We start from the raw sequence: 23,517 nt of genomic DNA on the forward strand, positions 1-23,517 counted from the left end.
TGCCAGTCTGATCACCCCTAACTGCTCTCCCCTGCTGGCCTGATCGCCCTAACTGCTCTCCTTGATGGCCTGATTGCCCCTAACTGCCTCTGCCTTGGCCCAGCCACTGTGGCTTTGTCTGGAAGGATGTCCAGAAGATGTCTGGTCTAATTAGCATATTACCAATTTATTAGTATAGATAGTATAGATTCCAAATACAATCACTGAACCATTTTTTCTCTCTCTACAAATTTTACATAATGCATATTACTATTATGAGTATTAGTATATATCAGGAAAAAATACAAAGAACAATATGTAATTGGTAAAGGCAGAAAGAGTAAACTAATCAGAACTTATCTCTGCTACCCATTAATATTTTGAGTACTTTTATGTCCTATCAAGCTTGATGTGAATGAGATAAGACATAATAAAAATTATAAATTACTTGTATGTTACAGGGATTATTTTAAAATGGGTTCATAACTGTTTAGTCAATAAAGTAATTTAAAATGATAATTAAATGGAGTACTGTGTACATGGAAAATATCTTTGTTTTAAGTGTGTAGATCAGAAATTCCAGTGTAGGGTCTTATACAAGCTTAACTACATACTAAGTGCTTTTAATAATAGGAGATCTTTTATCAAGTTACTTCTAAAAAGGATACATTCTTGGCTTTGAATATATGATTTGGCTGTTTAGGAGGGAATATATCAGCCTAGTAGCACACAGAAAACCAGGGCAAAATGGGATATTCTTTCTTTTATACTCTGGATTGTGTGTAATGCAACCTCCCTCCCAAAGTTTTTTCTCAATCTAATGTTATGCAAGATTGCAGTCTAAACACATATTCACAAAAAGGAAAGGTGGAGGACAGTCCAGAGCTGCCAGCTGGGAGACACAGTTTGAAATGTACAATCCACATACTTTGATTTGAGAGTTGACTTCATTACTACATTTTCAATAATGCCAGCATTCTGAATGGTCTCAAAAACCACCAGGATAATAGAACTATTATCTCTCTTGGCAATATCTAATAAAAAGCTCTTAAGCATATTCAGTCCCTGGGTTTATAAAACATGGTAGTAAATTATCTCTCATGAATGTTCAGCGAGTATACAACATTTATTTCTCTATTCAGTCAGCTTTTCTCCCCACAATGAGGGAAGACAATCTGTGGGTGTAGTCAACCACCCAGGAGACAACTTACAGTTGCAGGTAGTCTGGGAAGAAAAAAAAACCTAACAAAAGGCTTTTCACAGAAGAAATTTCAGGGTGAAAGTTGGTGGGAATTGAGAACACCTTTCATATTGTTAATACAAAAATAAAGTCTCCACTTGTTTTCAATAAAAATTGGAATTTCACTAAGTTGCCTAAAAGGGACATTTGACTTAAGACATACTTTTTCAGCTGGTGGGGCAACTAGAGGAAAAGTGTAGTGAGGGTAGCAAGATAAAAAGTAATGAGCATTTCTACTCCAGGTAAATATTGAAATTGAGTCTACATACAAGGGCAGACAAAAGTAGGTTTACAGTTGTGAGTATGTGAAACACAGTTTATTATTATATTACTAGAGGCCCGGTGCACAAAAATTTGTGCACTCGGGGGGGAAGGGGGAGTCCCTCAGCCCGGCCTGTGCCCTCTCGCAGTCTGGGACCCCTCAGGAGATAACGACCTGCTGGCTTAGGCCTGCTCCTGGGTGCAGCCCCTGGTCGGGCTCAGAGCAGGGCTGATTGGGGAGTTGGGGCGCCGCCCCCTGTCATGCACAGAGCAGGGCGGATCGGGAGGTTGCGATGCCACCCTCAGTCACGCTCAGGGTGGGGCCGATTGGGGGGTTGGGGCACCGCCCCCTGTCACACTCAAGGCAGGGTCGATGGAGAGGTTGTGGCCCCGCCCCCTGTCACACACAGAGCTGCAGGGCGATCAGGGGGTTTGGGCGCTGCCCCCTGTCACGCTGATCCAGTGCCAGGAGGCCTCGCGGCTCCGCTGATCCCGGTGCTGGGAGGCATATTACCCTTTTACTATATAGGATAGAGGCCTGGGGGCAGGCTGGTTTGCCCTGAAGGGTGTCCTGAATCAGGGTGGGGGTCCCCACTGTGGTGCCTGGCCAGCCTGGATGAGGGGATGATGGCTGTTTGCAGCTGGTCACACACCCTTCAGGGTGGGGGTCCCCACTGGGGTGCCTGGCCAGTCTGGGTGAGGGGCTGAGGGCTGCTTTCAGGCTGGCGGTTGTTGACTGAAGCTCCCAACCACTCCTTTTTTTTCTCTTTTTTTTATTTTATTCTGGGCCAGCTTTAGCTCTGGCTCTAGCTCTGAGGCTTCGTATCTGGTTTGTTTGCCGTTCTATAATCGAAACAATGTATAACTTCAGCTCTGAGATCCGGCAGGCTGAAAGCTGATTTCTGGGGTTTTGTTTAGCTTCTACATTTGCAACATAGTACATAGTTGCTTAGAGTTGCAACTCAGAGGCCGGCAAGTCAGGTGGGGAATGTTGCAGTCTGCAGTCCCTGGAGCAAGCAAGCCTCATGTTCGCTTCCAGCTGCCTGGCTGCCGGCCGCCATCTTGGCTGACAGTTAATTTGCATAAGGATATGCTGATTAGCCAATCGGAAGGATAGCGGTCATACGCTAATTACCATGTTTCTCTTTTATTAGTGTAGATTTGTTTAGTAATTATTGTAATTATTATTATTATTATTATTATTAACCTACTTTTGTCCACCCCTGTATGCATGGAGAACTCTGTAATGACTTAGTTATCCAGATCTCCATGGCCTGAAATTCCCCACAATGTCAGGAGGGAATTCTGGGGAAAAAATTCTAACGCCAACTTAGTTTTGGAAACAATTCCTATTCTAACTCCACCTGTAGAAATACAGTGAATATTAGCATATTAAAGGCTCAAAAAATTCCTACAAGAAAAAAATTAGTTTCTTTTTAACCCACTGGTTCCCAAATATATTGGATCATAAATGTCCTTTTTGTTCTAAATAACAGTATTCTGTGGTAACTATTTTAGTAAACTTTATGATAGAGAACTTAGAAAAGGTGAAATCTAGATTATCTCATATCTAAAATAATTTTGCCTTACACATCCACATAATTGACAGAAAAGAGGTTATTTTCTTTCCCTCTGAATATACTTGCCTCAAATATTGACATCATTTGCATGGCATAAATAAAATCATACAGCCAAAGTTTCCAAGGATATTTTTGACACTAATAATAAATCTTTTTAAAGTGCAGTAAAAACCTGATTTTCAATTGGGAGGTAAGAGTCAATATACTGATAATTTCAAAATAATCACCCAGAGCCACATTTTTAACTCTCTTGCCAACCTGCCTGGTGGTCACATGGAATACAGAAATTGACCTTTTCTTTTTAAAGTTTAGAAGCATAACATGTTCTTGAAAATTATCTGAGATGATTACATTAAAAATATTTGAGCTTGGCAAATGTGGCTCAGTGGTTGAGCATCAATGTATAAACCAAGAGGTTGTCAGGGCATATGCTCAGATTGCGAGCTTGATCCCCAGTGGGAAGTATGCAAGAGGCAGCCAGTCAATGTTTCTCTTCCATCAATATTTCTGATTGTCTATCCCTCTCCTTTCCTCTCTCTCTAAAATCAATAAAAGCATATTTTTAAAAAAATATCTGAAATCAATGTTCTACAAATAACAGACCCAGGATTTACCCTGTATAATCAGCTCAGAAAAACCTTTGATATACTGTTCAAGCTCAATTCCATATGGAAGTTCAAACTTTGTTTAGCCAAGTTATTTGGGGGCTTACTTAAATGCTTGTATTTATTTCCGGGGCTGTTTATTTTCATGTAGAGGAAATGAGTTCCCTAAAGAAAGCATCATAGAAGAATTGATATGCACATAACAGTCAATCTCTGTATTGCTCTAAATGTCCCTGCGTGGTTTGACCCTCTCTCCAAAAAAGACTTAATACATTTACTTTAAAAAGCCAAGCCATCCAGCACCTTATTGAAAACATCCCAGTGAAAGCAGGGAGGTGTGTCTTCTGCACTCCAGATGTGCTTACACTTCCTGGGTGCACAGATTTCAAATGATGTTGCATAGCTCAGCCCTGGCTCCCTTTTCAAAGGCATTTTACTATATTTGAAATGATAATTCCAAGGTAACCTTTCCACACAGGGTTCTTTAAAAAATTCATGTTTTGAGAGATGTTATGCCACGTTTTTAGTTACTGACCTGTCCAATTCATGTTGGGTGTGAATATTCTGCACACCAAAGATTATATTCTATTTCAAATGTTAATTCATGAAATCTGCTCTAATATTCTCACTAATTTGTTTCTAGATTTTCAGCTCATGGAATGGGGGGAAAGGGATTGAAGAATTAGGCTCCCATGAGAACAAGAATAAGGTTGTATATGATTGCTGCTAAAATATGGCGTTTCACTAATTATGAATGAACATTATGGAACTACTTCTGAGGCAGCCTGCAGCATCTCTATCTCTACTTGTGTTAGCAAAGTTATTGGACTATAAATAATTAATATTAATGATGAGCAAACTCTTGCCATGGACTCCAATTTTTTTAAAAAAATATCTTTTATGCTATACAAGTAAGCATCACTTTGCACAATAGATTTGTTTCTGGAAAGTGCATGTAAATTGATGTTTTGAAAATCAAACCATATTATAAATGCATGAGATGAGCTTCTTATTTAGAGGAAAATTGCAGTGAATAATTTTCAAAGTGAAGGGTTCTTTTTAAGAGTGAAAAATTACCTTTTATTCTGTTTGGAAATATATGCTAGAATTTTTGTGACAGGTTTGTTTCAAGTGAAAAAAAAACACATCTCTGTATGTCTTCTTTTTCTCTTCCATGTAAATTGTGAGATATAATCATCCAGTGATAACTATCAAGCAGCCAAATTACACTACAATGGAGTGGGCATGTGAATGGTCATTGTCTCAATTTTTTCATTATGAGAGACTGTCATGATTCATCTGCTTTGTCCCTTGCCTTCTTTTGAGAAGAAGGAGCTATTGAAATTCAATTTATGATAAACATTGTCTTGAAACCTTTCCATATATGCACATTTTACATTATTGGAATTAAGCTAAGAAAAAGGTTTTACACTATAGTTTCAAATGGGGGGAATTGTTTAATGGCTTCAAACTAGAAATGGTTTGACATGGCCTGATGTGGACAATGAACTGTCTCATTATATATCACCAAAATTTTTAATACAGAGTTAAAAGACAACAAATATTAATTTAAACATATTTTAAAGTCAAGTTACTTTAATCCATATCTAAAAGTTTTAGCAAGAGCAATAGAAGGATGTATGTTTAGGAATACTTCCTATTATTCTAAAATTTTGGAAAAGGATTTTTAGGAGTTTTACATAAAACTTTATGTATAGAATGGTGTTTGAGAGAATTACTCTCCCACAGAGGTGGTCTCTTAACCAGGATAATTCATGCTGTCTAGAGAAGGATCACTTTCCAGAACACATTTGCTTGTACTGATATATTAATTTACCTACAGTTTTAGGCTCTTTTAATAATAAAGGTGCCATTAACAAATACAATGGATTTCAAGTTCTAAATTATATAAAATATTGGAAAGATTTAATTGAACCTGTTTGATTCTATTTTTAGTTAATTTATATCACATTCAGAATCAACTTGCTAAAGGTAAGTCTTTGCTCATAATTATCTTCTAAAACTGTTTTAAACTTTCTTTTAATATATCACTTACCTAAATTCCTTACAGTGTATTTTTCCTAGCAAGGGAAGGAAAAATATTAGTCTATTTGGTCTGAAACAGATATTCTAAAAACACACACAAATATATTTAACAGTGCATATCTACTTTATGGCAATGCTCTCTTAACTTAGTGCTTAGGAGTAAAGGAAAATGGCACCTCAGTGGATTATTTTTCATAGTTCACTCAGCAATGTGTTTACTAAGATGCTCTTACAACTACGTGCTCATACTTATATTTTGCCATACAGTATGTTCTATAATAGCCTGTCTTCTGAAATTTCATTCTTATTTTTAAAACCTATTTAAATGTTATTTTACTCCCAGAAAAAAAAATCAAGGGATTCATAGTCAAGCCTGATCATAATTAAAGGCAGTCTGAAATGCATTATTAGACAAAGGAAATAGAAGCAGATATGCAGTATCAGGAATGATTTGCCTAGGCAAGGGAATAAAGTGTTTATTTCACAGAAGGGCGGGGCTAGTTCCTGACATTTTATTCACATGTTTACTTATTTAGATGAATTCTCTTTTATGCATGCACAAAAATGGGAATTTAGAAAAGAATTCTGTTCCACCTGATTAGAAAACTGATAATGTGCTTGTTATAATATTTCAGAAGCAGTTATTCATGTGTGTGTGTATACCAAAGCAATCCACAGTTATAACTCAGGAAATTACTCGAGTGATGATTTTACAAAAGGTGAGAGGCTATCCTGGGAATTAGGGCAGATAATATCCTTTGGACAAGTTTTGGTCTTCTGTTATCTGTGAGGAGGTGTTATTTCACAAGACAATTGAGTCTGGTAGATTCTAGGGTTGGATATTCCACAGGTTTGTAGAAAATCCAGATTCAGGGGTTTTAACTGGAGTCAGCCAGACACAGGTTCAAGACATGAACCCAGTGAATGCAGAGTGGTACAACCACTGTGGAAACAGTATAAAGTTTCCTCAAAAAAATTAAAAATGGAGCTGCCATATGACCAAGGATTCCACTTCTGGGAGTATATCCAAGGAAACCGGAAACACGAATTCAAAAGAATATATGTGCCACTGTGTTCATTGCAGCATTATGTACAATAGTCAAGATTTGGAAGCAGCCCAAGTGCCCATTAGTAAATGAGTGGATTAAAAAGCAGTTGTATATTTACACAATTGAATTTTATGCAGCTGTAGAAAAGAAGGAAATCTTACCTTTCACAATAGCATGAATGGATGTGGAGAGCATTATGCTAAGTGAAATGAGCCAGTCAGAGAAAGACACATACCATATGATTTCACTTACATATGGAATCTAAATAACAAAATGAACAAAATAGAAACAGATTCATAGACACAGAACACAGACTGAGAACTGTCAGAGGAGAAGGGGGTTGGGGGCTGGCTGTAAAAGGTTGAAGGGATTAAGAAAAAAACAACTCATAGGCACAGGGAACAGTATGGTGATTGCAAGAGGAAAAGGGGTTGGGATGAGATAGAAAGGGGTAAAGTGGAGAAAATGGGATAGAAAGAGACTTGACTTAGGATGGTGAACACACAATACAACATACAGATGATGTATTATAGAATTGTACACTTGAAACCTATATGATTTTATTAATCAACATCACCCAAATAAATTAAATAAAAATTTTAAAAAACACAGAAAGATAAAATAAAATTGCTTTGAGGCTAAACAAGGTCATTTGCATTTCCATATAAATTAAAAAATATGTCTGTCAATTTCTACAAGAAAACCTAATGGAATTTTTACTAGGATTGCACTGAATCTGTAAATTTGGGGAGAATTGAGAACTTAACCACATACAATCATTTAATGCATGAGTATAATATCTCAATTTATTTAGGTACTAGAGGCCTAAGCCAGTAGTCAGACATTCCTCTCACAGTCCGGGGCTCTCGCAGTCCAGGACCCCTCACTCCTAAATGCCTGGTTGTAGCGGATGCAGAAGAGGCTGCTGCCACTGCCACTGCGCTCACCAGCTATCTGGCTGAGTGGTGCTCCCCCTGTGAGTGTGCACTGACCACCACAGGGCAGCTCCTGAGTTGAGCATCTACACACTGGTGGTCAGTGCACATCGTGGTAACTGGTCATTCCACCATTCTGTCAATTTGCATATTAGGCTTTTATTATATACTAGAGGCCAGGTGCACGAAATTTGTGCACTGGGGGGTTGTCCCTCATCTTGTGTGAGGACCCTCTCCAATCTGGGACCCCTCAGGAGATTGGGCCTAAATGGGCAGTCAGACATCCCTCTCACAATCTGGGACTGCTGGCTCCCAACTGCTCACCTGCCTGCCTGCCTGATTGCCCTTAACCACTTCTGCCTGCCAGCCTGTCACCCCCTAACCACTCCCCTGACAGCCCTATTGATGCCTAATTGTTCCCCTGCCCGCCCGATTACCCCTAACTGCCCTCCCCTGCCAGCCTGGTTGCCCCTAACTGCCCTCCCCTGCTGGCCTGGTCACTCCTAACAGCCCTCCCCTGAAGACCTGGTCCCCCCCAACTGCCCTCCCTCCTCTGCTGGCCTGGTCTCCCACAACTGCTCTCCCCTGCTGGCAATCTTGTGGTGGCCATCTTGTGCCCACATGGGGGTGGCCATCTTGTGTGAGGATGTGACAGTAAATTTGCATATTACCTCTTTATTATATAGGATTAGAGGCCTGATGCATGAAATTCATGCAAGAGTAGGCCTTCCTTCCCCTGGCTGCCGGCACCAGCTTCTTTTTGGCACCTGGGATCCAGGCTTCCTTCTGGCCAACAGCAGGCACCTGGGACCCGGGCTTCCCTCCAGCCACCAACAGGCACCCAGGACCCGGGCTTCCATCGCAGCCCAGGCTTTGTCTGGAAGGTCGTCTGGTCTAATTAGCATATTATGCTTTTATTATTATAGAGGATTTTTCAATTTTTTAGCCCTGTTTTATAGTTGAACATATTTTATTAAATTTACTCTTAGGTATTTTATGTTTTTGGATGCTATTGTAAATAGAATTTTAATTGCAATTTCCAATTGTTTGTTGCTTATAGCTAGCATAGAAATACAATTGATTTTTATATGTTGATCTTGTATCCTGTGACTTTGCTGAAGTCGCTTAGTTCTGGTGGTTTTGGTGTGGATGTTATAGGCTTATGAATGTTTCTTTTGTTTGCAAATGGAGGCAGTTATTTCTTCCTTTATACCCCCTTCCCCCAAAATGACATGAACCCACTGTTATTGGTTGTGAGAACATAGTTTCAGTTCATGAACCTCAGTTCCTCCTATGTAAAATGTTGGTAATAGTAGTGCCTACATCGCATTGGTTTGTGAATATTCAATTACCTAGTGGATATAAAACACTCAGCATAGTGCCTGGCACTTAATAAGTCCTATATTTTAAATTTTTTAAAAAAATCATATAATTAAAAGTGCAATTGTGGCTATGATAAGATGTTGTGATGAACTCCAAGAAGGAGCACGATGTGCCTAGTACCAAAAGTATATGCATTTAAGACATTTTACCAATTCTTAATTTTTATACTTGGGGGCTGGGGTAGGTGGATCAACAGAGGAAATGTCCAATGTATACCACATTTGGTAGTTCTAAAGAGGTCTTGCTCCAACTGGGAACCTCTGGGACAAATCAAGGAATGGAGTAAAAGGCTTCCCAAGTGGCTGAAAATTAGAATATAGTGCAAATGTCACTGACTCAGAGCACTCAGTAATAATGACAGTAATAATCATAAGTATAACAACAGTTAATGTCTATTAAGAACTTCCTATGTACCAAGAACTGTGATAAGCACTTTAATCATTTTGTCCTATTATTTAGGTGCTATTACTACTCACACTATACAGATGAGGAAATTGAGTGACACAGAGTTTTAGTAACTTGCCCAAGATCACATGACTAAATGATAATGGAGCTGGGATTTGAACCCAGGCAACCTAGTCCAGTTCAATTTATATATTATATTGCTTTCCATGATTAAATTGCACACAGACTTACATGTGCCTATGTACACACATATGCACACACTCATATTTATATTTCTTCTTATGATACTACCGTTTCAATATGGTTTGAGGAATGTAAGAATAAATCAAAATGTGAATATTAATTCAGAATGATTGATACCTTCTGGATTCTTCTTTCACTGCCTATCATTTACTCAATAATGTTGTTTTCTGGTTTGCCTAGGTTGTATCCCAGAAGTATCTTCTTTGAGTGTTTTTGCATCTTTACTGTGCATCTTGGCTTTCTGACACACTGAATAGCACAGTTCTTTCTGAATAGTATAGATTGAGTTGAAGTTGATTTAAATTTCATGCAGAAAACAGCTTTGCTTCAAACCACAGCCATTTTCATGTTTTAAAAATATGCATCAAGATATGCACTTTTTATGCCCTACCTCCAGCAGACACACAAACTCTTTCTAGCAGACCAAAAGGCAGATAATTTCAATTAAGAGGCTGTCCCTGACAATTGTAAGCAAACTTTCTTCAATTTTTATGGTAGCAATGCACTTTCAAATTTCTTACTGATTGCCAGGATCTAAGTATAGTTACCACAGCAGCAACCTGGCATTTTAATCCAGTAGTAAAGGTCAAGACAGGTCACTAGTTTTATGCCCTCTTCAATCTCAGAATAAGCACCCACAAAAAAGCATGAAGATAAGGGGTGGTCCTAATCCAAATTTCATCTCTAATTGATATTATAAAAACTATGTGATTATTTTAAGTTTTCAAATTCTTCTACAAATGTTCAAACTATCACTAAATAAAATGATACCTTGGTGTGAGTAGGTGGGTCATAAAATGCACTCATTCTTCTCAACATGTTGAATTATATGTGCTAGAAATATCTAATCGAACTGGGAGAGGAATGGTACACGTAATGATTGATTTTAAGTCAATTCCTCTCTGTCAGCATTGGGAATTAATCCTTTGATTCAAACCACATCAACACAACACTTGAGAAGTAATGGTGGATATTTTCAAAAAGAAAACTACACTCAAGAGACTTGGGACTGAACCTTGCTGCACTATGCATTCTGTGATCCTGGGCACCTCACTTAAGCCATCTGAGCATGACTTCCCTCACTTCTATCATGGGGAGTGAAGTAATGCAAATAATTGAATGCAATGCCCATGCAGGAGCTCATTCAATATCATCACAATTCACTAAGGAGTCTGAGTAACATTGCATGTCCATTTTATATATGATGGAATAAAGGCTAAGATAGTACCACATGACTTCATCAAGTCACAAGACAGGAAGTGAAAGAATTGGGATTTGAGCCACCCAGAAGTGGAGACATGGAAGCTTAGGTCTTTCTGGGGCAATAACTATCTCCTTTGTCTCCTGGCTACCAGGATTAATTAAAGACCAAATGTAACAAATGTAAGAATTTGTGGAAATGGAAAATGTCCTATAATTTGAAAGTATTATTATTATCAGTGTTGCCTCTGTTCTCAGCAATAATTGTTCAATTGTAACATTGTATAGGTGTGGCATATACAGTATAAGAAATAAAAGTTTGGCTGGTGAGAATGCAGGCTGGTGCAACCACTGTGGAAAACAGTATGGAATTTCCTCAAAAAATTAAAAATGGAACTTCCATTTGACCCAGTAATCCCAATTCTAGGAATATATCCCAAGAAAACAGAAACACCAATCAGAAAGGATATATGTACCCTACATTCATAACAGCACAATTTACAATAGCTAAGATTTGTAAACAGACTAAGTGCCCATCAGCAGATCAGTGGATTAGAAAACTGTGTTACATCTACACAATGGAATACTATGCTGCTGTAAAAAAGAAGGAACTTTTACCATTTGCAACAGCATGGATAGAACTGGAGAGCATTATGCTAAGCGAAATAAGCCAGTCAGAGAAAGATAAATATCACATGATCTCACTCATTTGCGGAATATAATGAACAACATAAACTGATGAACAAAATAGAACCAGAGTCATAGAAGCATCGAATAGACTGTCCAACCTATGAGGAAAGGTGGGGGGTGAGGGTGTAAGAGATCAACCAAAGGACTTGTATGCATGCATATTAGCATAACCAATGGAAATAAATAGTGTGTGTGTAGGGGGGTGTTGAGGGCATGTGCTGGGGGGTGGGGGTGGCCAGGGAGAGGTCAATGGGGGGGGGGAAAGGAGACTTATGTAATACTTTAACCAATAAAGAATTTAAATTAAAAAAAGAAAAGAAATAAAAGTTTGAGTTTTGTAATCTAAAAATCCTAGAATAAAATTCCAGCTCTTTCACTAAGTATGTGATCTTGAGCAAGTCATTTAACTGCTCTGAGATTAAATTTCCATCTCAAAATTAGTTTAATCTTACAGGGGTATTATGAGGATGAAAGATGATGAAATGTCTGTTCGATGCTTCTTTGCCTTTATCTATTTTTGTTCAACAGTCTGTCAAACTACAGAGGGAAGGTAGGGGAGGGTTGAGGGGCTAAGAGATCAATCGAAGGACTTGTATGCATTCATATAAGCACAACCAACAGGCGCAAGACACTGGCAGGGGGGTGAGGGCAAGTGTTGGGGGGTAGGGGTGGCCGGAGGGAGGTCAATGGGGAAAAAAAGAGACATGTACTACTATTTGTAATACCTTAAACAATAAATAAAATAAAATAAGAAAGAAAAAAGAAAGATTATGAAATGACTGACCCAGAGAAATGGCACTGTGCACAGAACCAGGCAAGCTGGTTTCCATAGTTAGCACTAGCATTAGCTGTGAAGCCATGGGGATTTAGGATGTTTGAGCCCTGGAGAGGACAACCCTGGTGATGATGGTGGTAGTGGTGGTTGTGGCAATTATGATGCTATCCTATCTCATAGAGTTGTTTTGAGGATGAAATAGTTAATTCTTGTAAAATGTTTGCCACAGTGCTTGGCATATAGAAGGTGCCTAGAAATGCGGTGGCTATAATTATACAAGCACATTCCTCAGATGCAGTTTTTTTTGTTTGCCTCCTTTCTTTCTGCACTAGATGATATATGAAAATGATTTTGGAGAAACCTAGAATGACCTTTACAATCTTCAGATACCCTAGATAATTTCTAAGTACTTAAATTTTTCCTCTTGAAAATCTAGAAATAAATTTTTTAAATGTTGGCAATATATGCAGAAATGAAATCACTCTTGAAACTGGGTAATGCTGGTGGCAGAACTATAGGTTGGTTTCTGTATAAATCATTACCTTTTACCATCCTTCTTCCCTCATAACTCTCTCAGGGATTGTGAAACCTTAGCTAAGGACCAGGCAGTGTATTAGGGGTTGTCCTAGTAGATATTGGGTGCCAAAATTCCACAGGGTAACAAAGAATATAAATTTCATTCATTTGGTTTTTATAAAGCATACCACAATACCACACCCTACTCCATCCCTCTGTCCCACTCTTGGCAGCATATTTGGAGATGTCAATTAGATCATTTTGGGACCTTTTCCTTTTTTGGTCCTCATTATTAAAGTGGATGGATGAATCACAAAGAAAGCCATTTGTCAGAGTTTTTGACTGATTTTACAGATGTTATTGTGCAAGCATCTACCACTCATCAGCAAAATGGAAGGGCTTATAGCAGCTCTGGGAAGGTGTCAAGAGAAAACCATCCTATATAATCCTATATAATAAGAGAGTAATATGCTAATTATCCATTATGCTGTAATGTTGTGACCAATCTACAAGTGGTGGGGAGCTACAGGAGGGCAGGGCAGTGGGCAAAGAGCCACAGGAGGGTGTGGCAGTGAGCTAGGAGCAGCGGAGAGCTACCAGCAGCGGTGGGCAGGTGGGCAGTGGCCAGCTGAGGCAAGCGGCAGCAAGCTACTCACATACAGACAGATTCATGTGCAGGGCTACTAGTTTAAACATAACATTCTTGATAACATAATTGTGGCAAAGGATCTAGCTGTTTGTGAAACACTTGATAGGATGGAAAACCAAAATGAATAGTTTATAAGCAGGGAAGATAGGCCTTTTCATTTACTTCAGTCTCAGTGGTTTTTTGGTGTTGTTTTTTAACTTCTAGGAATGATCCATGACCTTGTCTACACGGCTGCTATATTTTCTTCACCTGGCCCTACAAGATTTGTCAGCACTCTGATTGATGAGTTTTGGCCCTGCTGCCATTTGGGGAATCTGGAAACAACACAGCATATTGTTATGGGAGTGCAGAATGTTGGCTTCCACTCCCAGCTCTGCCACTCCCTAGTTGGGGGACTTTGGGCAAATATCTTCCCTTCCTAAGCCTGGTTTCTTTTCACTTGGCTATATAACAGGATTGCTGTGACACTCACATGAGGATAATGCATTGTGTGAAAGTGCTTTACAGTGAGTACTCACTGTGCACATGAAAAGTAGCCCTGACAGTAGCAATTCACAATCAAGTAACTGCAAAAAGAGTGTGTATGTGTGTGCATGCAGCTCATTAGACAGCATGAGAGCGACTTGATATTCTTGAATACAAGGCATGTGTTTGCACAGGAGCATATGTGTGTGTTACCACACTATTATCTTCAGTCACAAAACTGGAATCATTTTAACTTTCTTTCCTCGCTTATTAACTTCAATGTTTTTCACCAACATTATTTGCTTCACTCCCAATTACTGTTCAAAATGTTGAGAACTTAGAAATAATCCATTGGTTGATAACATTAGGAATATTTGTTAGAGGATATAAAACAAGTTTCCAATTATCAAACACAATAAGCATGAAAGGTTATGGATGAACCTCTAATAGAAACAAACCCAAATATCATTTCTCTTCTTTTCACTTCAATATGGCAAAATGGATATTTTTTGAGCAGGATGTTGTTTGTATCACAGTCTACTGAAATTAATTGTATAGAGATCTTATATGGTGGTATAAGTCACTTTCAGTCATGGATCTTTTTGCTTCCCCAAAGGGAGCATCTTCCAGGCATGGTGACACAATCTGGCTAAAGGCCCTGAGCTGAGGATCGACCTTGCTTACAGAATGTCACATCGGCATGTGTAGTATAACAAGACCTAACTGACTGGCAGTATTCAGATCTAATATTTTTCCTGATCTAAACCAAAATGACAGAGACCATTGTCACCTCCATTGTGGTTGTCCACTTTGGTTTAATACCAGGGCAAGATAAGACCTGACTTCAAATCAGTAGGACCATCTCCAAAGTGCCCATAAATGACTTTATTACAGGTTAGGACCATACCCTCTGAGTTTGTCCTGTTCTGGCTTTGTTACTGTGGCCCTTTGGGCAACTCACTCAATGTGACTGAATTTTAGTTTCTGTTACTGTAGAATATAATACAAGTGATTCATGTGGGCTTGTAAACAGAGAAAGATCCTGGCATATAGTAGGCATTCAATAAATATGAGTTTGTTGAGGTATTGGTGCTATCAGTGCCAATCTACACTTCCCTAATTGTGAGTTCCTTGAGGGGAGGATGTGTGGTACTTCACCTTGACTTACTATAGTGCCTTGTACAGAGCCTTACAAACAATAGGGGCATAATTAATTTTTGTTGAAAGAAATGAAAGTGTGAATGAATGAATATAAAAATGGATGCAAATCAGGTAGAAGAAATACTTGACTTTTCCCTGAGAGAAAAAGACATTTGCTTCTAATTACAAAGGTGTCTCAAAATCTACAGAATCTTGGGCACATGAACAAAAACACAAAAATGCAATCTGATCTTCCAAGATTTATGCTACCTGAGCAAAAACATCTATGTTTTTAGCCTTTATAATGAAAGTGGAAATCCACAGCTCCCATTGAAGGAGCCCCTGATTTCAATCTTGGCGCCTATAAAATACCAGTAGTTTCAGTGCTTCTTGTTGTGAACATTCCAAATGCCAATATTGCTTGTTGTCACATTAGCCAATATACAATACTCAAAATAAAATCCTCTTGATGTCTAATTACTCTTCTTAAGAACATTATGCTGATTCATTTCAAACTGTGAATTACCTTTAATTCACAGCTTGAACAGACTGCCAAATTTTGTTTTCTCTGCTCCCAGGTGGCTGTCCCTGATGTGGTGGAGAACTTCCAAAAGTATATTAAGTCCTTAGGAAAAGTTGGCAAGCTCTGAGATGCCAGGCATATTAAAAGCTAGAATTGGCACACATCTCAGTTTGAAAACCAGAATGGCTGCAACCAGTGAAAGTCACTGAGATTACCAGTTTATCAGGAGAGTTTAGTCTTGCTTTGAAAAACCAAAATGATGAGTACTATTTCTAAATTCCAAGTACTAAATCATGTATTCTGATTAAGAATTAATCTGATTAAGAAAATAACAGTCATTTTCCCCTGCCTCATTACACAGTCACATTGAAACCAAAATTGCATCTAAGTAGCAGATAAAATATCTATTTAGGGAAGAGTATGCAAAATTGCTAGAGATGTGGATTATTGCTCTGCAATAAGACACTGTAGTTTTCAAATCTCAAATCAGAGTCTTAAAAGAGTCCTAAAGGAAACACTTTGGATGATGATAATTTTTATAGAAGTATGGTCAGGATTGTAATGAATGTGAAGAACTTTTTTGAGGGTAAAAAGTTTCAAAATTCATCTAGGAAATAATGTGTGGTTTGCTATTGGTTAGAACAAACTGGAAAACATTCTGATAATCTTTCTATACTCAATTGTAATGAAATCTTCAGACCACATTGAGAAAAGTTTATAAATAGTGCTTTATTTTAAGCAATTTTGACTTGATTTTGCATCATCTAAAGCAAAGAGGTATAGATTCTTATGGGACTCCTTTCCACCAATTTCATCTCTACAAATCCATTTGAAAATTCTCTCCATTTTTAAAAGGTTAAATATGGTGTACCAAATCCTTGAACTCATCAGATCCCATGAGGGAAGGCAACCTGTACAGGGTGGGAAGAGAGATGGCTTTGAGCCTATACAGCTTTCAGCCTGATTTCAAGTTTTCCCATCAGGGAGCAATGTAACTTACTTGGTCCTTCTATGTTCTCATGCCAAAATGTCCATTCAAGATAAATGTGCATGGTCAGTTTGTCTTCCCACTGGACTATGCACATTTCATGTGGAGGGACTATATTCTAGCTTCCATTTTCTCATCTGTAAGATGGAAATCATTTGGAGTCCCTCCAGGATGGTTTGCAAGTGTAATAGGGTGAGGCATATAAAAGTACCTGGCATTGCCCTCAGGCATAGCCTGGCACATGTGCTTAATAGAACAATGATTATTGTATGAGACTTCTGGCATTCCTGTAGTAGTATAATTCTTTTCCTCCTAACTAGTGTTCTAAGGATATGTTCATGTGGTGTGCATACCCATCACCCACAAGTAAACTAAAGCTGGATACAACTTAAACCTTTCATCAATTCTCTGGGTCAATGACTGGGATGTTTTCAAACCTGTAGCTAATACCATAAGTGGAGGAACTGGTTTTATGGCAATGAAAAAACATACACCTTTATATTGGGCATTTATGGAAACTCTAGGTATTCTCAACAGCATGGCTTAAAACATAGGATTTGCTTGATTAAAAGGGTGTCTGTCACTTAGGCTGTTTCCAAATCTTAGCTATTGTAAATTGTCTTCTATGAACATAGGGGCGAGTGGATTAAAAAACTGTGGTACATCTACACAATGGAATACTATGCTTCCATAAAAAGGAAGGAACTCTTACCATTTGCAATAGCATAGATGGAGCTGGAGAGCATTATGCTAAGTGAAGTAAGTCAGTCAGAGAAAGATAAATATCACATGATCTCACTCATTTGTGGATTATAATGAACAACATAAAGTGATGAATAAAAACAGGTCCAGAGACAGAAGCATCAATCAGGTGCTCAAACCTCAGAGGGAAGGTAGAGGAGGGTTGGGTTAAGGGGGAGAGATCAACCAAAGGACTTGTTTGCATGAAAATAAGCATAACCAATGGATGCAGACAACAGAGGGTGAGGGTGAGGGCATGATTGGGGGGTGGGGGCAATGGGGGATAAGGACACATATGTAATACCTTAATCATTAATAATAAAAAAGGTGTCTGGATGGTTTCCAACTGAACAGAGTCCAGATGCTAACAAGCAAGTGTAACTAAAGAACTGGTTATTTGGAGCAGCCATCTTTTTAATAGCACTCACAAAATTAACTGAAATAAAGGGTTGACTAGATGGATACCTTTGAGTTCATGGATGCTGTCTGAAAATGTGTCTTAGGGCCACCAAATATATCTTATCTGTTCCTATTTATGATGACACATAAAATTTCCAACTAGGTGATGTATGTTTATAAAGCCACTGTATTGATGTGATATTATTATCAACTAGATGAAGCGATCCAATTCAAGAAATTCAAGTTCTTTGGGTTTGGTTTAAGTTTTATCCTCCATCATTCCTTAATGGCTTCATTAAGCAACTAGAAAGTAATACAATATCTGATGTGTCCATTTAATCCCTGAATCTTGTAACTGAAATATATGGCTCTTTTAGAATCAGAACAGGCATGGTATTACTATATAAATATACAACTCTACAGTCTGGGAAATATAATTTGACCTTCATAAGCCCATTCTCCACCATCTTTTTGTGGACAGAGACCTTTTTATAGGGAGGCTAGGAACTCAGATTTAGAAGGCCTGGCTGGGTAAAGCCTGTTCCAAGATTATAATACAACCCAGACTCATATAAGCTGAGGAAATCAAAATCTGTTAGCTTTTCTTTCCTGTAAAAATTATTAAGGGTTAAAGTTAAAAAGCACTTTTATGCTGTTAAGTTTAATTCCTAAAGAGTATGACTATCTACATTTGAATTCTGACAAGTGTTTGTATGTGTACCTGCATGCATACACTCATACAAATTAATTTGCTTAATTTTCCCTTAATGGGCTCTATCTTTATACTTTGAAATAAAAATAAATTCCCCTTAGCACTGAGGCCTCATTTCATTGCCAAATGTCCCTGAAGAAGCCTATTTTGGGAACCCAAGTACTCACATGTTCTGAATACTAGGTCAGTGCTTTCCCCCCAATACCATATCTGTTCAAACCCAGGTCTTAAAACTCCCCCAGTCCAATGCTCTTGCCTCATGTGCAGTGAGAATTCCAGTTGGACTAGGTAGGATGCTAACCCATGAATGGACACCCCATAAAATGTACTGTGTGTCAACGGAGTACACTGAGCATAAGAAAGACCCAGTTCTCCAAAAGGCCCAGAGAGAGCAGTGGCTGTCAAGAACACAGAGCAAGCCTTGCTGGTTCCTAGCTTGCACTCAGGCAAATTTGGGCAGTGTTTTCAGACCTGGTACCCAGACATGCAGTGCTGATAAACAATCCAGGCTCAAATGTAATATCTGCAATTTTATAACTAGTGAAAAGAGGCAAAGATGAGAGGAAGTAATAAAGTACACCAGTAATTAAGGAATTTTGTTTTACAAGAATCATCTCTCTCCACTGCAGTAAGTGGCAGGAGTATATCCAGGATATTTGCTGATCATGGGAAGGTGTTTCTTCTGTAGCAGGGCCTACTTAGGGGTTGCTTTACACCAAGCTCCAGCCATCAACAGTCTGTCTACACTCACAATGTTGTTAGTTGCCAAATAGAAAATATTAGAAGATGGCTTAAATAGCACACTGTACTAAAATATGGGAAAATAATAGCTAAGCTGAAAAAAATTGGGAAGCTAAAAGTCCAAATAATTCTTATAACTTTTAGCTATCCCATACCCTACAATACAAAGAGAACTTACTTCAGTTGAAGTCTGATGGACAATACTTGGACTTTATACCAGGCATCTAAACAGAGAGCAGGCAGCTCATTGATAAAATAGACCCAGTGTCTTCCAGTGTTTTTGATGCTTCCTATAGAAAACCTTGGACCTATTGAATGCAGTATATATCCTGTGTTATGAAGTGCTATTCTCTGGAAATGCATACTCAAACTATAAACCATGATTCATGAGTTTATTCCTGTTAGTCACAAACTATTGAAATAATGGCATTTTAGGGTTAATATGGAAATCAACATATTTCACAGTGGGAGCCTAATACTCTTGATTTAGGAGTAAGATCAGTTTTTAATGGGAAAATATTTTTATATTTTTCATGTTTAGAAATCTACATTGATTTCTCAAATCTCAAGTGCACACACACACATGTGTGTGTGTGTGTGTGTGTGTACATTTTATTGATTTTAGTGGGAATGGGGCAAAGTAGGAGGATAAAATCTATTGTTTATTAGCATAACAAGAGTGAGGGCAATTTAAAATGTGATTAATACAAAATGAATAATATCAAAGTTGATTTTGATTTATAGGTTTCTATATAATTTGGTCTTTAAATCAGGGTAATGGTTTTTTATCCCCCTCCCCTTATTTTTTCTCACTTCTTTAAATGGAGAATTCTTGGTTGTTATAACTGAACTTTGAACTAGAAGGCACAGTATAGAAGGCCAGAAAACAAAATAAGAGAATGGGTGATGGGGTTAAGGCTTTTGGTGCTTTGCTGCTAAACAGAACCAAGAACATGGAAATGATATTGACTTTCTCTGAGTCTCAGTCTATTTGGGAATCATTCCAAGTTGTTTTATGCAATTATTTGTGATCTTTCAAAAGGTGAGATATTCATTTCAAGTGTGCCATTAGGCCAATTGAACGTCATAAATTATTTCATTTTGAAAATTTTCAAGTATGTGACTATTACATTGAAAAGTCGACTCTTATTATATATTGTTAGGAATAAAAGGAGTTGTGAGACAAATACTCCCTTGATATATTCTTGGACAAATGGATATTACAAAATCTACAACAGTTAATCTGAGAAAATTGGTTTTTCCATATCCCTCTTTCAGTTAACATTAATAAAAAATGAAGACAGTACTGAGTGAATTTCAAGGCCCTGGCTTCTGAACTTCAACCTATTACCATGTAATCTCTTATTCTATCTCTTCCTGGCTGCCTTTGTTTGGCTTTAAAATACAGTCTCCAGATGACCTACAAATGGTGAATTCTCAGGATGAATGGCCATAGCAATCCACTCAACATATATGCCCAATCATGGCTGCTCAGAAGTATCCTTTCTCCATCGTTAGTGGTGGCTGAATATTGCATATGTCTGTAGCTGACATTACACAATGCTCAAACAACTAGTCAAGAATCACAGTTGTTTCCATAACCCAAGTATTTGCCCAGCCTGTGTCTATGTCATTAGAGGGTCTAATGGTGATATCGTTTATTTTTACTGTTACTTGCTTATCATGGTAAATCTCATTCTCACCTCTAACCAAACACCATGCTATTATGAGTCAAGCTTCATATTTTCAAGGAACGGGAAAGATAAAAAGATTCACTTAGCACTGAGGCACCATTTCATTGCCAAATGTCCCTGAAGAAACCTATTTTGGAAACCCAAGTACTCACGACTTCAGTGATACTGACTTTGTAGAAGCTCTGTTGGTTGGGTCATTCCACTCTGAAAAGAAAGGGGCACATATAATTACTATCCATGTTTTCTACTGTCAAATGATTATTCTGAATTAAATTGATCTTAAAACATGCAGCCCTTCCAGTTATGCTTTTTTAGAGCATCCTTCCATTAATAAAAGATGAAAAAAGAAACAAATTGGATATATCACAATATGACTTTTGTTATTGTTACTTTATATTTCAATGGCATTAGGTAGAAAAGAGAAGAGGGAGAGGGAGGTGAGGGCATGAAGTTTGGACTAAGAATTTTTTAAAAAACACCTACTTTGTAAGGTAAATCCTGGAGTCAGATTTTGGGATTCCTATAAGGAAGAACACATACAGTTCAAACATTAGTTAAGTGAATACAAGGTAACAAAAGACATATCTCTTATTGATGAAGATATAACATGAGTAATGTTTTAAATAGAAAACCACTGTTCACAATTCCATTAATTAGGCATCTGTCTGTAGCTCTATTTGAAGGATAAACATTTGATAGGCAAATTTGCTACAACATGATCATAACTGCCATTTTATTAGAATTATATCAGACTGGTATCTATTGGAAATCTGTGTAATATGGGAACAAATGACCTCCATGTGTGAAATTCAAGTGTATAAATTCTCACTGAGCTAGGCAATGATGCTTCTAAGGAAGCAAAGAGGACTTAGTTTAGACAAATAATCATGGTTTTTGTAGAAGTATAAACAAGACTATAATTAATAGATTTGCTACTTGTTCCATTTAAAGAAACAACTCCAATTTTCTACCTTAACTGTGACACATATGCAATAGATGTACCTCATTTTCATGAGAGAATTGTTACTAAAACTTCATTGCAAATTTGGTTAAGTATAGGAAGCAATTTAAAATATGGTAGTGAAGCACATTATTAAAGGGGTTTAAATTTGACTTGAAAGTCTCCCTACATACAATTCATTCACTGTTTTTGACAAATCAGTATTAAATCAGTATTTGCACACCTCAGGCTTTCTAGGAGCATGGCACACCTGTATGGACCCTGAAAAAACTTGTAGGCAGAAGCACTACAATGATGTATAGGGCACGCACAGCCCCTCATGGATGGAAAAGAACAGACTGTCAAACCTCAGAGGGAAGGTAGGGGAGGGAGGGGGTAAGGTGGAGAGATCAACCAAAGGACTTATATGCATGCATATAGGCCTAACCAATGGACACAGACAACAGGGGGATGAGGGCATAATGGGGGGGATGGGGGTAATGTGGGGATAACGACACGTGTAATAACTTAATTAATAAAGAATTTTTTAAAAAAGAAAAGAATATACCTTATTCAATAAAGAAAAAAAATAAAAAATAAAATATTGACTGCAAAGCAAATGTTCCAAAACTGAAGACAATGAATTCCAGTAAATATAAGAATAAGTTACAGTAATTAGTACTGCAATTAATACTCTTTAAGCCTAATCTTGCCACTCTATAGAGTAAAATTAGGATCACAGCATACTTTATGTTTGAGATAAGTGAATAATAATGATAACATTGTGCTCTAATAAAAAGTGAACTTTTCAGTCTACTTAGCATGATTCTATTGCCCAAGAGGCTTATCTTCTGGCAAGATCAGCACTCCAGAAGACTACCATAAAATGTCGATATCTTGAAAAGGCCTCTCAACTTAAGAGTTGTGCTGCTGAAAAGTTCCTGTACCTTGGCTGATAGAGAATTAACTTTTGATAAAGAACTCTAAAAAGCTTGGCTATTTGATTCCCACTACTTAGCAAATCACAGATGATGAGAAAGCAGAAACACTTTTAGAGGCACAATCACTAGGAACACTGAGACATGAAAACTGACAGCACAGGGAGCCAAAAAATGACACAGAAAATTCAGAACTTAAAGAGCATAAGAGTCTATGGCCTTTTAATATAGAGCCATGAATTCCTATCCATCTTAATAGCTCCTAAGGGCACAATTACAGCATAGCATAATATTGTAGCATAGTACAATAACTAGTGCTCATAATAATGTCTAAGTTATCAAGAAAGGTTGGGGGGGGTTAAGAGATCAACTGAATGACTTGTATGCATGCATATAAGCATAACCAATGGACACAAGACACTGGGGGGTAGGGGAGGCTGGGGGAATGTCAAGGGGGAAAAAAGGAGACATATGTAATACTCTTTGTAATACTTTAAACAATAAAACAAAATTTTGAAAAATAAAGCATGTTTAGTATCCTATATAATAAAAGAGAAACATGCAAATGAACCATCCCTCTGCTATGCTCAAGCCACACCCATCAGGCAATCAGGAGCAAGTATGCAAATTAACCCAATTAAGACGGGCAGCGGCCATGGAGCTGGAGCGAACAGGAGGCT

The 23,517-nt window shown here is 37.9% G+C and overlaps 1 protein-coding gene across 3 annotated transcripts in view; it reads right to left on the reverse strand.

Moving 5' to 3' along the window:
- The window catches only part of AFF2 (AF4/FMR2 family member 2), a 584,839-nt gene that overhangs the window by 142,552 nt on the left and 418,770 nt on the right, over positions 1-23,517 (reverse strand). For all 3 annotated transcript variants that reach the window (XM_023752977.1, XM_014454947.2, XM_023752976.1), the window contains 2 exons: positions 21,443-21,479; positions 21,130-21,163 (listed from right to left, as the gene is read on the reverse strand). In XM_023752977.1, coding sequence (XP_023608745.1) covers positions 21,130-21,163; positions 21,443-21,479 — 71 coding nt within the window. The remainder of the gene's footprint in view (positions 1-21,129; positions 21,164-21,442; positions 21,480-23,517) is intronic.

Source organism: Myotis lucifugus, unplaced genomic scaffold (assembly GCF_000147115.1).
Source record: "Myotis lucifugus unplaced genomic scaffold, Myoluc2.0 scaffold_40, whole genome shotgun sequence".
NCBI classification, from domain to species: domain Eukaryota; kingdom Metazoa; phylum Chordata; class Mammalia; order Chiroptera; family Vespertilionidae; genus Myotis; species Myotis lucifugus.